This window comes from Alexandromys fortis, unplaced genomic scaffold, assembly GCF_014885135.2.
Source record: "Alexandromys fortis isolate MF-2015 unplaced genomic scaffold, M_Fortis_MF-2015_v1.1 scaffold_42, whole genome shotgun sequence".
In the NCBI taxonomy this organism is placed as follows: Eukaryota; Metazoa; Chordata; class Mammalia; order Rodentia; family Cricetidae; genus Alexandromys; species Alexandromys fortis.
The window spans coordinates 9,166,622-9,185,634 of NW_026067934.1; the positions used below are offsets into that span (position 1 = coordinate 9,166,622).

The 19,013-nt window shown below is 39.1% G+C and overlaps 1 protein-coding gene across 5 annotated transcripts in view; it reads right to left on the bottom strand.

Annotated features, from left to right (window-relative positions):
* The window catches only part of Camkmt (calmodulin-lysine N-methyltransferase), a 378,918-nt gene that overhangs the window by 346,375 nt on the left and 13,530 nt on the right, over window positions 1-19,013 (bottom strand). For all 5 annotated transcript variants that reach the window (XM_050146077.1, XM_050146079.1, XM_050146076.1 and 2 more), the window contains exon 3: window positions 8,022-8,086. In XM_050146077.1, coding sequence (XP_050002034.1) covers window positions 8,022-8,086 — 65 coding nt within the window. The remainder of the gene's footprint in view (window positions 1-8,021; window positions 8,087-19,013) is intronic.

Consider the following 19,013-nt stretch of genomic DNA (forward strand, 5'->3'; position numbering starts at 1 on the left):
GCTGCGTTTAAGTCCTTTCTATAACACCGCCTTCTATTTTCAAAGAGGAACCTACCAGCTCCATGTTTCAAATAAAAATGCAAAAACTACATTATAAAGAGAAATTTAAATTCTTCTTCCAATTCCCTAGTATTTCAAATGGAAATGCAAAGGATGCATTTAAAAAGCGGTATCTTCTAAATATCTCTTACCTGGTTTACACATTTACTGTACTGAATTTTTTTTTTTTCGAGACAGGGTTTCTCTGTGGCTTTGGAGCCTGTCCTGGAACTAGCTCTGTAGACCAGGCTGGTCTCGAACTCACAGAGATCTGCCTGCCTCTGCCTCCTGAGTGCTGGGATTAAAGGCGTGCGCCACCATCGCCCGGCTGTACTGAAATTTTTTAAGACCTATTTATTTTTATAAATGTTTTGTCTGCCCACCTGAAGAGGGCATGAAATCCCATGGTACTTTAGTTAAAAACATTTGTAAACTGCCATGTAGGTGCTGAAAATTGAACTCAGGACTTCTGGAAGAGCCGTCAGTGCTCTTGACTGCTGAGCCATCTCTCCAGCCTCTACTGCACTCATTTTTAACTCAATATGTTTTAGAGATTGTCCACAGCTATATAGTATTCCATTGCATGGGGTATCCATTATTAACAAGTCACCTAAAATTAAATTTCAACATTCATTGTGCTACAGTGCATCCCTTTACTTATAGCTTTATAAAATAGTGTCATTGTTTTTCAGAAAGGAAATAGCAAAACACTAGATACTTAAAATTGCTAAACAAGCCAGGCAGTGGTGGCACACGCCTTTAATCCCAGCACTCCGGAAGCAGAGGCAGGTGGATCTCTGTGAGTTCAAGGCCAGCCTGATCTACAGAGCAAGTTTCAGGACAGCCAGGGCTACCCAGAGAAATTCTGTCTAGAAAGACAAAAATAAACAAAAAAAATTGTTAAACAAACTGCCAGACCACCTCTGTAATAGTAAACTATCGCATGCTGGTCTGCAGCTGGCCTCCTGCTGCTGCTAATCCCGAGAGCTCTCTCTAGAGAATACACCTGTCAGCATAGACATCATGCCATCATATGCCGACGTAAGCTGATGCCATTCGTCACTGACTCTCCAACTCCTTGATGCTGCACTCTGCCCCCAAGACAGGGTTTCTTCTCTGTACAGCTCTGGCTGTCCCGGAACCCACTCCTTAGACCAGGCTGGCCCCAACCCCAAAAGTTCGCCCGCCTCTGCATCCCGAGTGTGGGGATTAAAGGTGTGTGCAACCACCGCCCAGTTTATTGATGCTGCTTCTTTAAAGAAGTCTCCTTAAACTTTTAGTCAACCTATTTATTAATCTGTAAATCCCAGGGGTTTGGATTACATTTAGAAGGGCATCCCTGTCTCAATATAACAAATGGATTCATCTAAAATATATGGTAATGTCAGCTTCCGATTAGGTATTTTCTCCAGCTTGAATGTATTCTGATAAAGAATAAAGGAGGGAAGTTGGCTTTGTTATTTTTAATACCTAGTTAAGTGTTCTCAAAAGTATTGATTTTAAAAAAATCCTTTCCAGTCACTGATATTCCATCTTGGTCACGAGTCCCAGATGCTGACATCTGTGAGAATCCTCTACACTGCTCTAAATCAGTGATTTGCAGTGTTGATGCATGAGTGCCATACTGTTTCAGTTACGATCGCTCAGCGTTGTGTTTGCATATCATAAGGTCATGTGAAATCTTTAGACAGGAAAAGTACCTACTACCTTGTATTACTTTTTAATAATCAAAGAACTAAAGAAGTTCAAGAATAATGATACCAACATTACTAATAAAAATACAGTATTTATAATCACATAGGCCTTAACATCTGATATGTTCATCATGGTACAAGGTAGTGAGTGCTTCTTAGGAGTAACAAATGACTCGTGCAGCGAAATCCTAATTTCACATATACTTCCCATGATGACACCTTTTAAAACAGAATAGTGAGTGATGTAATTCGAATAATAAAAACCCAGAGATAGAAACTGGGGTTCAACCTGAAGAGTCAGCCACTGGCTTTTACCTCTACCTCAGTCTGAAATGGAGATCCTGCCTCCCGGATTCTCAGGATGAGACTGTCTGTGAGCTGCCCCTCCTGTTTTATATTCCTCTCTAGGGCTGGGATTAAAGGTGTGCACCACTGGGATTAAAGGCATGCACTGGTTCCTATGGCAAACTAGTGTGGCTACTGGGATTACCACTGCCTGGTCTGTAAGGCTGACCTGTGGGGCTGTTTTACTCTCTGATCTTCAGGCAAACTTTATTTATTAAAGTACAAATGAAACATTACTACAAAGTGACCTAGAAAAGCCCAAAATTTCTTATTTCTTTTTTTTAAAAATATTTATTTATTTATTATGTATACAATATTCTGTCTGTGTGTATGCCTGACGGCCAGAAGAGGGCGCCAGACCTCTTTACGGATGGTTGTGAGCCACCATGTGGTTGCTGGGAATTGAACTCAGGACCTTTGGAAGAGCAGGCAATGCTCTTAACCACTGAGCCATCTCTCCAGCCCAAAATTTCTTATTTCTTAATTAATCAACTTTACTTAAATATAGATGTGTGTGTGCATAGACATATAAAGCATGGATGGACATAGGTCACAAAACACACATTGAGTAGATATAGGATGACCATGTAATTCATACAGAAATCATATATGTGTTTATATATTGTTCCTAAGGAGACTGGCCCACGATAGATGTGCCTGGCTGAGATTATAAGGCAGCAGAGACAGCAGCCCTTCTCCAGGGCAGCAGCCACTATCACCCAGCAGAACTGACTGGGAAGGTCCCGGGGAAACAGTCAGCTAGAATTGCCCATTGAGCTTTTCATTTTCCCACTGATGGGCTTCCCCTGCTCCACTTCCAGCTTCTGGATTCCACTACAGGCGGCTTATATCATGGGATAAACAGCAGCACATGCGCTATGTATGTCTATAAATGTCATGTATATAATATATTAAAACTATTTAAACATAACTTTGAAGAAGAAAACATTTTTATATTCAACCTGGCCTTCTGAAGCTTTGGTAATCTTCTGCAGAGTATATACTCTATATACCAAAATAATAAAGCAACATGAAAACTAAAAATTCATACTGTATTTCCATAATGTTCCCTTTGGTTTCTTAAACGTTGATAAAAATGAGTAGATAAAAATCTTAATAAGAATATTCCCTCTGGTAAATATTTGATTACTAGTCTAAAAAAGATCCAAGTTAGGCACCTCCTAAAACAGATCCTGCCAGACAAGTAGAAAGAATGCAGGAAAAGGCTAGAGCTGTATGCGTTAAAAGTTCAGGTGTGCTCTGTAAGGAAGAAGGTCTACAAAAATGTTCAAGAAGCCCAGGAGACATCTACCAATCACAGGATCCTCTCACAACCCAAGCAGAAGCAGGAAAAAAACTGAAAGAACGGCAGAACAGGTTTTACTCTATAGTCTCTAAAATGAAGCTGAAACATTTTTAGTTATTGCAAAAATTCTGACTAGCAGGAAAATATTGCAATAATATAAAACAACTTGGCTAATATACATTACATATAATATGTGATAACATAAATATTATATAAAAGTCTACATTTATAAAATTATTTCTGAATTCTCATTATTTCTATATTCCTACTTAGTGTAGAATTATTATTAAATTAAATTATTAAATTATACACACACTACTTATATGTATATATGTTCTGTGAACATGCAATAAATGATATGGGAAATATTGATTCATCTATTCAGGCTGTCAAAAGAGAGTACACTTTAAGAATATGCAAGTGAGCTGGGTATTGGTGGCACATGTCTGTAATCCCAGCACTTGGGAGGAGGGGCAGGCAGATCTCTGTGAGTTCGAGTCCAGCCTGGTCAACAGAGTGAGTTTCAGGACAGACTAGACTATAAAGAAAGACCCTGCCTCCAAAAAAAAAAAAAAAACCCAAAAAACAAAAACAAAGAAAATTCATTTCAGTAGAAGAAAGGGATAAGTTTAGAAAAAGGGGCATTAGAGAAAAGGAACACAGTGGGGCTTCTCTGATGAGAGGTCAGGGGGACTGGCAGGAAAGAAAGAAAATTCTGCCCACAGGGAAACAGTAGCAGGAAGCCAGCTGGGTGCTTCCCTTCTCTGTAGGCCGGGTATCTGAGCCAAACGTGGAAGCAACTCTCACTGGCCTCACTTCTCCCTAGCTCACAGCCTGGGTTGGTACTGAGCACATCCTCTCTGCAGAGCAGCCTGGGTATCTCAGGAAGGATGCTCTTGAGTAGTGGGAACCAAAGAATAAAACAGATATGCCTAGCCTTAGGGAGGTGACTAACATAGTATGCTTTCCACAAAAGCCAAAAGAAATACACAAACACAGTGTTGGGGTCCTACACAATGAGTCGGGATGTAGAAATGATGAATTCTGCATGAAACTTTTGTTTCTTTCTGCAGTGAAAAGGCAAACCTAGGTACTTGTGAACAGTAGGCAAACACTACCACTACATACCATATCCAGCCCACCAAATCCATCTTAATTTCCTATTACAACATTGAATAAAAGTCAGTTAGTGAGAATATATCTCAAGATTATAAACCATTTTAAGGTTGGATGTTTACATACAAAGCATAAATAACAAAAGCAAGTACAAAGACTATTTTCTTTTCAAATATATTAGGAAATTTAAAAAAATTACATTATAATTATTTCCCAAAATTAGGGAGATTTTTTCCATATCTTCTTGGAAAGTCTGGAACTAATATTCATTTTATCTCTAAAAGCATATGATGAGCATGAGACGGATAACGCTACTACATGACACCCGCACTGTGTTCACTGGGCACGCACAACATGATTCTAAACTATTTCAACTGTTTATTATTAAGTAATATTAAGTTGAAGAACATAAGTATAATGGTGCCCATCACTTCTACCATGAGAAGCTTCTTTCCTCACTGTAACTATCCCCTGGCATTTGCACACGGGTTCTATAGGAACTGGTATTCCTGGGCATAACTTCAACGCCTTAAAGGATCAGAACCATTCCTTTACTTAAAGCTAGAAAGACAAAACCTGACATTTCAAACAAAAACAAAATACATTCAAAGATAAGGAAAAGTTTTATATTAATGATTGACAAATGCATTATACTAGAAATAAATGAATGAACGTAAACACATCTCAAATGTTTATACAGAGAAAGCTTAGTTATTATTCATGACACGCTGGTTATACTGTGCTCTAAAAGAGACTTATGCTTGTAGCGCCCTCTGCTGGGCTTTCAGCTCACAAACGCAACCTAGCAACACTAATAACATCAAAGACTTAAGTATCAAGTGAAAAACTACTTTTTGGTCCATGAGCACTTTAAGATGATGATTATATTAAAGCTGCAACGAGTATTTGCTATGCTGAAATAAGACTTGACCTATTTATCCATTAAGTAAAATTTCAATAGATGTTCTCTTGAAGAGTAAATATATGATCACATAAATTATAGACGCATCTATGCCGTGGAAGTAGAACTGTCCAGGGGGACAAAAGGAACTAAGAGCAGCTAAGAGGGGCAGGAACAAAGACAGGAGGAAGGGATGAGAGACAGTATGCTCCCATGTACAAACACTAGAGAGTAAATGTTGCAGAAGGATCGGGCAATGACTCGGTGGAGAATGTACTTGCAGCACACTCACAAGGACCTCAGTTCAAATCCCCAGAACCCATGTAAGCGGCAGCTGGGCCTGGTGGCCTGTCTCTAACTCATGTAAAGGGCAGCTGGGCCTGGTGGCCCGTCTCTAACTCATATAAGCGGCATCTGGGCCTGGTGGCCCATCTCTAACTCATGTAAGCGGCAGCTGGGCCTGGTGGCCCGTCTCTAACTGTGACACTAGCCCTCAGGAAGGCCCCAAGACTAGCTGCGTAGCTAGGCTGGCTGCATGGACAAGCTCTGGGTTCTGTTACGAGACCTTGCTTAAGTGAATAGGTAGGGACCAACAACAGCAGAAGGCTCCTGACCCCAACCTCAGGCCTCCACACACATGCATACACACATACAGCCACTCCCAGAAACGTACATACATACACACACCACACATGCCCACAGACACTCGCATGCCAAAAATAGTTACATAGGAAGAGAAGTCTTGATATACCTTGCTTCTGTTACTATACCTGCCACTTGGCAATATTTTCAGGCTCTTAAGTCTCTATTATGATAATGCATTTTGATAAGCAATTTAGCTTTTTATCTAATCTTTAGTTCAATCAAAATAGTTCATTTTAAAATATCAAAATAATTCTTAGGGTGTCTCCTTTCAACTTAAATTTATTTTAAATTAATCCTTAACAACATAAAATGCTCATATTTATAAACAAATATGAAAAGGAGTGATACCAGAGCAATAAACAAATAAATAACTAGTTTCCACTTATTGAGTATTAGTTGTGAGAAACAGGGTGCTCTCTGGTGTCTGTGTAGTCTTTAAAAATGAATAAAGTACAGTCCACAGAGACTATAGAAATTGCTTAAGGCAAACTTCTGAGTGAGGATTCCATTGGAGATGTGTCTCGCTCACTCTGAAGTTTCCTACCAAACAACAGACAGCAGGAAGAAACATCCTCAACACACAATTTCTCCATTTATCAGCGCAACAACGTGGGGGTGTGGGGGTGGGGAAAATGGTGAAGAAGAATAAGACATTATTCACATGTGAAATAATAATTTGGACCATTAGGAAACTACCTTTATGGCATGGAGTGCTGCCAGTTAGTGGCCCTAGGTCGCACTGAGTCAGGAAAACAACACTTGTTCTCGGCTACTAAACCAAAACTTCTCTACTTCATATTCCAGGATCACGTTCTAAACCTGTGTGTGCACAAGGCTGACGTAAGGATAGTTAACATTACTCCAGTATACTCTACCACCATAGCATCCCTTCACCGGTCCTTGCCTAGCTCCCAGCAAAACTACAAGGTACACCCAAGTCAGAATTCAGTAAAGGCCAATACACATAAACTAAAAGGTAATCTATTACTACCCATGCAAAAGAAACCTACATCATTTTAAATATTTTAAGATAATTTTAGAATAATTAGACTCCTTAGTGACAAAATATAATTTTTCTATACAAGCAAGAGCTAACCAAAATGTGCTCATAGAACAAAATTAATATCTATTATTATACATTATTCAATTCAAATCCATCCATTTGGTAAAACAATTCTAGTTGCAAACTTTATCATTTAAGTATAGATAATAATTTTTTATATATTTCCTCTGAAGAAAAAATTGAGTTCTCTTTAAATTTGAAATGGTCATATTTTACTATTGATTCATTATTTTGCTAAGTATCCTGTGCAACAAGTTAGAGGACACACACAGCTCTTATCATGTTATTTAACTGTGACATGATATATTCTTGGCTGATTTCTTTTCGATCATCATATGACATTATTTTAGAATTGCTTAAGTGAAGTTCTCAGCAGAGAAATAGATCACCAATTAATCAGAGGCTTAGTCGAAAATATAATATATGCTGTAATAGTATATAAACAAAACCTTGGATTTTTAAGTACATCATGAAGAACATGTTCTATATCTAATCTGTTTTAAAAAGCAAATCACCCAAAGCCAGCAGAAGCAGACCAACAACTTGATCCAAAAAAGTCCCAATGGAAACAAGAAACAAAAGGAACAGTACTGGAGAGTCCAGACTTCCTTCCGATCTATGTTCCATCACACACACAAATACACACATCACCATAAAGTTTTTGTGAAAACTGCCTTGCCACACACCCTTTAGTATGCATCGCCTATGAGGCATGTTTTACGGCTAACAGCACCAAGGGTTTCTTATATGTATGTATATGTGTAAATATACATACATAAAAATATATGTATTTATGTGTGCGTGCACATACACATAGAAATATATACACAGTAAGTATAACAAACAGCATATAAAAACTAAAAGTTGCTTTTTAAAGCACTGAATACATTTTACAGTTAGCATATAACTTACAGACATTTCCTGTATTGTCAAAGCTGGTAAGAACATCTTCAACATTCAAGGATCCACTATTAAACCTGCAAAGGAATAGAGCATTTTATTTAACATTTCTGAAATAACAGTATGTCTAATCCTTTTTTAAATCTCAGAGCAAATTGTGATATATCCAATGTAATACCCAGCATCCATCTTTAGAAGCCCCCTCCCCCTGAAAGTTGCCTTGGTCCAGACTCCACCTTTGGGAAAGCCCACCTAGAGGTGACCCCCTTCCCCGGGGAGGGTCAAAAAAAGCCTGCCAAGTGGTGGACCACTCCCACAGGCTATTTAGGCTACTGCCCAGAAAAGGAACACGTGGTCTTTGGGTACTGTGTGGTCCCCTGCTCGCTCGCTCTCTCTCTCTCTCTCTCTCTCTCTCTCTCTCTCTCTCTCTCTCTCTCTCTCTCTCTCTCTCNTCTCTCTCTCTCTCTCTCTCTCTCTCTCTCTCTCTCTCTCTCTCTCTCTCTCTCTCTCTCTCTCTCTCTCTCTCTCTCTCTCTCTCTCTCCATGCTCTCCCAGCCACCAGGGAGCGCAGCAGCAAATGTGGGCATCTTTTATTCAGTCTAATTTGATCTGATTGAAATTATTTGCATAAGCGGAGAGGCTCATTTTAGGAATATCCCTAATATATGGAGGTTTCCACCCAGGGGGTCTGTTTTTCCCATAGGCCCAGCATCGTGTGCTGGGAAAATGCCCTTCTCGCAAGCTCTCCGCCAGGCTAACATTGGCTTCAACTCGGTGAGTTCCCCTTTTGGAGTACGTGGCCAGTCTCTGGGGGCCCTTTTGCGCACCTTTATTTTTTGTCGATTTTTGGGCTTTCTGATGAAGTAGCAGCCATGCCAAACGCCAGACCCACACAGCTAAGCCGGACTTAGCTGAGATGAGACCTGGGTGTTTGGAGACATCCGCCACTCATTTCTCATGCACTCGTTTTGACTCAAGAGCACTGTCCAATAGACACATTGCCACATGCTTGAGTCCCAATAGGCATGGGCTTCTAATGAGTTCTTGCGATTCCAAGCCATTTACTCAAAAGCCCTTGGGCAGCCTTTTACAAAATTCCTTTTAAACTGGGGCTATATAACGAGCAACGTAAAATAAGCAAGACACGTGCTTCTGTCACGCTCCGGGCCACTCCCTTCTCCCTGCTCTCTAGCTATTTGCTGTTTTTCTCACTCTGGGATTTTATAAAACAAATCTGTTTCCTGTCCTTCCACTCTCCTGGCTTCTGCCACCTAACTACACCGGACCACTCTGGATCCCTTCCCCTTCCCCCTCAAGCTGTTTGCTTAGCTTCCCTGTCTTCTGCCACCTACCTACACCAGGATTATGTTTCTAAAAGTGTTTTATTTGTCTGTCTGTTGAACAATGTGGCCACAGTATGTCTGTGTAACTTTGTTGGTATGTTCTCATAGTATGCTCAATTTATGTTTCTGTGTGCATGTGTATTCATTTTAAGATCAGTAGAATTTCTAACTCCACACTAAAATAGCTCTAGAAAAATACAAACACATGGGTAACTGCCATTTTGACCCCACTACCATCTTGGGTAAGAGTACCCATGTGCGCTAGTATTCTTTGACTTATTAAAATACCCCTTTTAATCTTCTTGCAGTTACTAGCATTGGTAAGCTGTAACTAACTGGATAAAATACATGTCTAAATTTAGCTTATATGCCCAGTTTAAATATCAGGTAATGGTTCCCAATTCTCAAGTGCCTTTACAGATCTTAGGGTATGGCATTTAACAAAAGAGCTTCTAACACAGAGACATGCCAGCTCCCATGGCACCCTTTAGCTCCTCTAAGAAGATATGTGGTTGCAAAGGATATTTTGCCTCCAGGCTTGCCTTTGCGTTTGGCAAAGCCATCCACACAGCAAAAAGCAGCTTTTCACCTCTTCAACTTCCTGGATGTCACCTGGGGAATCAATCTTCTTATCCCGCCAAGACAGGTAGGTTAAATCTCCCTGCCCCCATATCATAGTATTCAGAGTATTTGATGTAATAGTATGTCCTGATTATAATCAACAGCTTAAATAATATACATTTTAAATCACTGTTTAACAGAAAATAATTTATAGTTACATACAAGCAAATTCTTAAAGACACAAGTTAAAAAAAAGAAATATATTACCCAGAAAATTTTAGAATAAAAGAAAACACACACACACACACACATGCCTGCACGACCCCAGAACCGCCCTCAGTAACACAGAAAGTTCTGCTGCAGCAGTGCACTAATCACAAAACCAGTCACAAGGAACCAGTCAGTCATGAGTCACTTATGGATAGCTGGAACCCTTAGCAGGCAAAGGGGACTCATGGTATTTACTCCTAATCTCAATTCTGTCTCCGTTAGCTCTACTCTCTCTTCAAATATTGCATTTGATTATCTGGATGTTAGTAAGGGATCCAACTGGCAATAGTTTCAGCTAGAGCACCACGATCTTTTAATTCACCATCAGAATTACAGCTGTAGCTGCTTCCGGGCGTTCTGATTGTTTATAGTATGATCAGCACTGGAAATGCACTGCACCAGTACTATGTGAAGTTTGTCATTAAAACTCAAAAGACAGGACAGATGGGGCTAGAATATGTGTGTGTATGTATATAAAGTTATACGTCAAGGACTGGCCTCGACCAAAATACTTCTTACCAGGGCAGGGATGTGGGAATTTTATAAATATAGTAAAGAATATGAAGATGCATAAAAAATAGTAGGACAGAAACCATAGAAAGTATGGGGAGGGCATTCCAGTGACTGAAATCTGCCTGCTTATTCTTCCACAGATTTTATACCCAACATAAATGGGGGCAGGTAACAAAAGACTTTATTAACATGATACAAGGGATAACTCACACAGTCAATGGCTTTATTACTCTGAGACATCCAATCATTAGCATCCTGTTGTCTAGGTAGTGAAGGTGTTCTAGATCATTTTGTGCTGAAGACCGCCCTTCCCCAGGTGACCTCACAGTTACAAAAGAAGGAACAGAAGTACATTTGCATATCCTGACCACCCATCAGAATAGCAGGGAGCTATCTTAACTTCAAAAGAACCAAGCAACTATGTTTGTCAATCTCCAAACTCTCTGACTGTCAGACAAGGTAAAAATGGGCCTGCATTTCTCAACCTCCATATATATATTTGTTAGAATAAATATATATAATTACACATATCTATATATCAAGAGAATACTAATCATATTACCAGGGGAAAAAAGCTTTTATTTCTATCAGATACCATTTCTCTGACAGAATCATTGAGATTGCATAGTCATCTGCAATCATAACTAGCCAATTAAATACTGAGCTCAAAATTACCATAATCCAAAGAAATGAAGTAATAAACCATCAGTCGTAGCTTTCGAACCATATTATAACTCTGTATCTCCTCTATGAACACGGGAGTCACTAAAGTCACTGACAACTATAAAATATAAACATTTTATATGCAGGACAGGGCATGACATGGGACAGAACTCAGCATGTTCCAAAATGTGTGAGCAATATATGAGTCCTTTGAAAATAACAAAACATGAAAACCCTAACATGCAGAGATAACCAGTGAATATTTTGGAACACACTCTAGTGGTATATTATTTGTTATTTTGATAAATAAATCTTTCCTGAAGATTAAAGGAAAAGCTGAAGCCACTAGAGGTCAGGTGTAGTGATGAGGCGAGTAGGCCTGCTTTTTGTCCCATCCGGCTCCCACACTGCCAGCTTTACACCCCAAATAACAACACACAAATTGTATTCATTTAAACACTGCCTGGCCCATTAACTCTAGCCTCTTACTGGCTAACTCTCACATCTTGATTAACCCATTTCTATTAATGTGTGTAGCACCACGAGATGGTGGCTTACCGGGAAGATTCTAATCTACATCCACCTTGGGCCGGAGCTTCATGGCGACTGCCTCACTGCCTTCTTCCTCACAGAATTCTGTTAGGTCTACTCCGCCTACCTATGTTCTGACCTATCAGGCCAAGCAGTTTTCTTTATTAATTAACCAATGAAAGTAACACATAGACAGATGACCCACCTATATCAGTCAGGTAATGGTGATCCACATCTTTTATCCCAGGATGTGGGAGACAAAGGTAGATAGAAATCGAGGTGGTGGTGGTCTACACCTTTAATCCCAGTCCTAGGGAGTCAGTCACACCTTTAATCCCAGCACTAGAGGGAATAAATGGGAGGAGAGGGAGGCAAAGGCTGCTTAGTCTATGGTCGCCCAGCCTTGGTAGAAGGAAGATTTCTCAAGTGGCTCGGCTGCCTTGCTTTTCTGATTTTCAGGTTGGACCTCAATTTCTGTCTCTGGGTTTTTATTATTCGTGCTACAACACACTCTTCAAATCTGTTCTCTATACTTTGATAGATATTGATTTGCAATTTGTGTTTTTTATAATGTATTCTAAACAGATTCAACACCCAGTATCTCCCGTCACATGATCTTAACAACTGCTCAGAAGTTCAAAGAGCAGTTGTGAATGACTCTGACTGTCAGCAGCACAATTCCCGCACACAAACTTCACATTGGATTTTATGACTGCACCCAGTGTGGAGCTGTCACACACACTACTGTAGTGGAAATAATTGTAGATTATCATCAAGCCTCTTTCTGATAACTTCCTTTAAAAAGTTTTTTTTTTTTTTTTAAAAAAAAAAAAAGGCTGTAACCCAGCATTATGAGAAAGTAAGATTCAAGGGCCTTCTTGGCTACATGGAGAAGTTAAATCCTGCCTGGGCTAGAGACCCTGTCCAAAAAAGAAATCCTAAAAGCAGAATTACTGAATTTCTCCTTTCTTTTCCTTTTCTCCCTTGTCCCTTTAAACAACACAATCAGGACAAAGCATTTAAAATTAATTCTGAAGCAAGAGAATGTTACATGTGGTATCTGAATGAGCTTGGCTCCCATGGGCCCTTAGGGAGTGGTACTATTAGGAAGTTTGGCCTTGTTGGAAGAGGTGTGGCCTTGTTGGAGGTGTGGCCTTCTTGGAGGAGGTGTGGCCTTCCTGGAGGAGGTGTGGCCTTGTTGGAGGAAATCTGTCACTAGGGTAGACTTTGAGGTTTCAGATGCTCAAGCCAAGCCTAGTGTCACCCTTTCTTTCTGTTGCCTGCTGATCCATATGTAGAACTCTCGGATACCTCCCTAGCACCATGTCTGCCTACAAGCCGCCATGTTTCTCACCATGCTGACAACAGACCAATAGACTGAACTGTAAACAAGCCCCAGATAAATGCTTTCCTTTTCCTTTATAAGAGTTGTCATGGTCACAGTCTCTCATCACAGCAATAAACCCAAAGACATTGTATAACAGTTTCCTCCAGGATTGAAACGTTCCACCCTACATTCCTTAAACAAGAACTAGGATGAGGAAGTAAAATGCTTACCTTCAGCATCCACACTATTCTGCTGGGCAGTGGTGGTGCACGCCTTTAATCCCAGCACTAGGGAGACAGAGGCAGGAGGATCTCTGCGAGTTCAAGGCCAGCCTGGTCTACAAGAGCTAGTTCCAGAACAGGCACTAAGGCAACACAGAGAAACCCTGTCTCGAAACCAATGCCCCCTGCAAAAAAAAAAAAAAAAAAAAAAAAAAAAAAAAAAAAAAAAAAAAGGAAAGGAAAGGAAAGGAAAGGAAAGGAAAGGAAAGGAAAGGAAAGAAAAGAAAAGAAAAAAAAAAAAAAAAAAAAAAAAAAAAAAAGAAAAGAAAAGAAAGAGTCCACACTAAGTTATTACCGCAACTTTCTGAGTTAATACTGAAGCAGAGACTGTCATTGTTGAAAGTCATGTCTTAGAATGTACACTATAATATTTTTAAATTGTTAAGGGTAGATGATGTGGGAGTGATTTCTTATTAATAAAGAAACTGCCTAGGCCCATTTGATAGGCCAACCCTTAGGTAGGCGGAGAAAACAGAAAAGAATGCTGGGGAAAAGAAGCTGAATCAGAGAGTCGCCATGATTCTCCTGCTCCAGACATACGCAGGTTAAGATCCTCCCTGGTAAGCCAGCTCGTGGGCTACACAGAATATTAGAAATGGGTTAGAACAATATGTAAGAGCTAGCCAATAAGAAGCTGGAACTAGCCGGGCCAGGCAGTGTTTGAATGAATACAGTTTGTGTGTTGTTATTTCGGGCATGAGCTAGCCAAGCGGCCGGGATGTTGGGGACGCAGCCCCGCCGCCATTCTTATTTCAACAGGTAGAAAAACAGGAAACCAAATCTCACAATTCTACTTATAAAAATATGAACAATTAACCAAGCAGAAGTGGCAAACACCTTTAATCTTAGCATTCGGGAGGCAGAGGCAAGTGAATCTCTAAGTTAGAGGCCAGCCTGGTCTACAGACCAAGTTCCAAGGCAGTTAGGACTGTTACACAGAGAAACTGCCTCAAAAAGTCAAAATAAATAAAATTCTCTCATGCCGGCGATGGTGGCGCAGGCCTTTAATCTCAGCACTCAGGAGGCAGAGGCAGGCGGATCTCTGTGAGTTCGAGACCACCCTGGTCTACAGAGCTAGTGCCAGGACAGGCTCCAAAGCCACAGAGAAACCCTGTCTCAAAAAACCAAAAAATAAATAAATAAATAAATAAATAAATAAATAAATAAATAAATAATAAAAAAAAATAAAATTCTCTCAAAAGAACTGGTAGAGAGCATACTCGATGTTTCCATCACAAAAGAATGACTGATGTCTGAGGTGCTGCCTAAGCTAAGTACTCTGGCCTGACCATTAAACATTACATAAAGACATGAAAAATACAATCATTTATTAGTTTTGAGTTAAAAAGAAAGCCTTATAACTTAAGAACCAAAATATAAACAATCTAATTTACAATGGGTAAACACTTGAATGCAAAAAAGATATATCATAAATACATAAAAGATGCTCAGCATCTTTCATTTTCAATGACATAGAAAATGACAAAACCACAGTAAAGTGTCATTTCACAACACAGACATTATAACTTTTTTATAGAAAAAAATAAAGGGGGCTGAGAGGTGGCTGAGTGGTTAAGAGCAGTGGATCCTCTACCAAAGGAACTAGGTCCAATTCCCTGGTGGCTCCCGATCATTTATAGTCCTGGGGGATCCAATGCCTTCTTCTGGCCTCTACAGGCACCAAGCACATACGTAGTGCACAGACATACACGCAGGCAAACCACCCATACACAAAATAAACTAATTAATTAATTTTAAAACAAAAACAAGCACTGACAAACATGAAGAATTCTCATTCATTCCTAGCAAGAATGTTAAGAAGCTGCTGTGGGACAATGGTTTTGCCTGGTAAAGATTTCTTTCTTGTACTTGTTTAATAATCACTGAATGGTCAGTATAGGAAGTATAGGCAGGGCAACTAGAATCATGGGAAGAGAAAAGATGCAATCTGCAGTTGTGACCCAGCCACAGAGGAAGCAAGATGTGACTGCCTCGTCAAAAAAGGTAACAAGCCACATGGCTAACACAGACAAGAATAATGGGCCAATTTAAGATGTAAGAATTAGTTAATAAGAAGCCAGAGCTAACGGGCCAATCAATTTATAACTAATGTAGACCTCTGTGTATTTCTTTGGGGCTGAACAGCTGCAGGGCCCAGTGGGACAGAAATCCTGGTCAACAAGAAGCCACTATGAAAAAGAGTTTGGCCATTCTACAAAAAGATAAACGTGTAGCAACTACATTTTCTAGCCATTTCATCCCAAGCTACATGCTAAGAAGTTAATATGTTCACAGACACACAAAAAGTGCACATGAAAGACCACAGTAACATTACATATAACAGACAAAAGGTATAAACAACTCAAATTGTCCATTAGCTCATGATAAGCATTAAGATGTATTATTAATCCTATACTGGTATATTAATTGACCATAGAAAAATGAATAACTTTCTGAAACATGATAGAATTTGGATAAATGTTTTTTTCAAAAAAAAATTCTAAATAGTATACTAAGTGGGAAAAAAAAAAACGACATAAAATCCCACATACTGAAATGTCTAGAACAGACAAAGCCTCCCCCTACAAAAAATAAATAAATAAAAAGCAAATGAAAAGCTGCCAGATATTAGGGGTAGGGAAGCGGCTGGCAATGGATATGTTCTTAACTTTGTGATTAATGACGGTTGCATAAGATGACAGCCACACAGCACTGACTATAAAAAGAAGGGACAGAGAAATGCATCAAAATCCTTTTTACAGTGGTAAATGGGCACTGAATTTTACCTTAACAGGCAGAAAAAGTAACCACAGGGTGGAATGTGTCCTAAAAGACTATAAAGGAAAAAAAGACTACAAAAGTACAGGTTTTTAGAAGAAAAATATTTAACAACAGACTATACATGCAACTGACTTTGAAGTCTTTATTTTTATGTAATAAAAAATGGCTTTCAAAGTCTTATCTGCATTATAAGAAAACAGATGATATCTACATGGAATGTAGATAAGTTTGAAAAACATTCTAGGCACCATTTTAATTTATGAAACAATATATTTATATATAAGCAAACTACATAAGCAATCAGAAATGAGTTAAGATAAAGTAGAAAATTAAGTCATAATTAGTCAACATCTATGACATATTACTTGAAAATATGACTCAATGAACTTGAGTTCTCCATACACACTGGATATTTTAAAGGTCCTATAAAGATTTTCTAAAATAAGAAACTAAAAGCTGTTTAAAACTTCTTATCAATTCCATTCCTAAATTTAAAACTTTGTATTTAAATAAATTCAGTTATCCTATTTGTTCAGTAGCTAGTCTTGCCTCTTTCTTCATTTTTTAAAGATTTGTTTATATACTTTATGTATATGGGCACCTTGTCTGCATGTATGTCTGCACACCAGAATAGGGTATCAGAGTCCATTTGGAAGTGGGTATTGGGAATTGAACCCAGGAACTCTAGAAGTGACAGTGCTCTTAAATGCTAAGTCATCTCTCCAGCCTTGCCAGCTTTTAAATTAATTTTTTTAGTTCATGCACAAGAATAACGGTTTCATTATGACAGCACCACACACGTATATTGATATATCTTCCTCACAGGCACCACCACCCCAACTTACTGCCTTCACCTGCCTCTGCTCTTAGCACTGGGTAGTAACCCTGACATCACTGGGAAATGCAAATTAGAACCACACTGAGATGTCACTTCACATCCACCAAAATATTACAATTTTTGATAGGAAATGTGTACTGAAATAGGTACCTATAATATGGCAGGTATGTAAGGATAATCAACCATACACCCAACTGCACGAAACAATCATTCCTGTCACCAGCGTTGCCTTGGCACTCAGAAGGTACATACTAATCTCAGTATAATGGTTTCATTTGTCTTTTCCTTTCCCTAAGAGTAATACATGATTTCATGGTGGTGCATTTAGTATAATAAAAAAGCAGCACAGTCAAAGCCACATTCTTGACTTCTTGCCCATCCTACACTTCTAGGGCAAGCCAAAAGTCAAGTGCTGGCCTTCTAATTCAGCAATTACCATAGCAACAGCGGTCATATTCAAAGACAGAGGATGGGTCAGGCCTCTCGGCTTTTGCTTTTTAAAGATATGCACACATTTATAAACTAATAACTCTGGCATGTATGGTTTCACATATAATGGAAGCATTTCAAACCTTCCAGAATACAAAATTTGGCCATGGGGAAATTAAGTTTAAAAAATAAGGTTTAGAAACAATACCTAGTTCTTCACAGTAAGTTCTGTACGATGATGAATCATAGCTTATAACACAGGGTGGAGGCGATTTTTAATAAAAAGTCTTCTTAGCAAAGGCATCTTCTGGTCTGCTGTGGTTTTCTATATGCCTCTAACTAATAGCAACAGCATCTATAATGTTCTAAGAACCAAAGTACCAGAAAGACAAGGCTAGGAATAACACCTCATTTCATTCCTCAGTCTCAACTGTTTCCAAATAGTGAACCATTCTCAAACACAGACATGAGAACAGATCCTGTGGGTTTCACACTCTAGCCTATGGTCTAATAGGCCAAAATTTCGCTCTTCATGAAAAATTATGACTGGGCAGTGGGGGAGCATACCTTTAATCCCAGCACTTTGGAGACAGTGGCAGGTGGATCTCCAAGTTCGAGGCCAGCATGGACTATACAGCAAGTTCCAGGACAGCCAGGGCTACACAGAGAAATGCTAAAAAAAAAAAAAAAAAAANAAAAATTAAAAAAAAAAGAAAGAAAAGCTACTATGAGAAATTCATTCATTTTTCCATCATTTTAAGTACCATTATGTGATGCTAAGAGAAAATAATGGTCAAAGTTTTAGTTTTAAATAATCATAATTTTATAATTTACATAACTTAATAAAATAAATACTTTGAAATTCACAATTGTTTAGTTATTTACTTTCTTTGGGTATCTATATTGAGTCTAATAAACTTCAAAGGGCTAGAAATCAAGGTACAATGAGGTTTAATCAAGGTGGGGAGAATAGACACCGAGGACTATGAATGAAAGAGAATCACTCTGTGACTCCGGGTGACGGGAGGGAGGCAGAGAAAGCGGGCTCACCTGTGTGATTGCTCTGCATATAGGACCCTCTCCCTGGGACCGAGACGGCCTTCTCAGTAGCCAGATCATTCTGCCTTGCGCATCTTCATCTTACCTATTTCGTAACCCTTGTTCTCATCAGGAATAATTTCTCCTTCTCCAGAACCTTCTATTACTTCTAGATCCAGTATAAACTCCCACCCATTGGTGCTTTCCAAAAAGAACACTTCTAGGGTGATCCATGTCAAGTTTTTAATGGTTTAGGAATCAATCGTGTGCCATGTGGTGAGAGGCTGCCTACTTAGCTTTCTTTCTTCGTTCTCGCTATTGTCTCATTTTTATATCTTTAGCTCCTAGAGGAAAGCATAGCTTGTATTTCTGATTATTTATATACAAGATACGAATACACATTTGTTGGTTTGAACTGACCTAAAATTA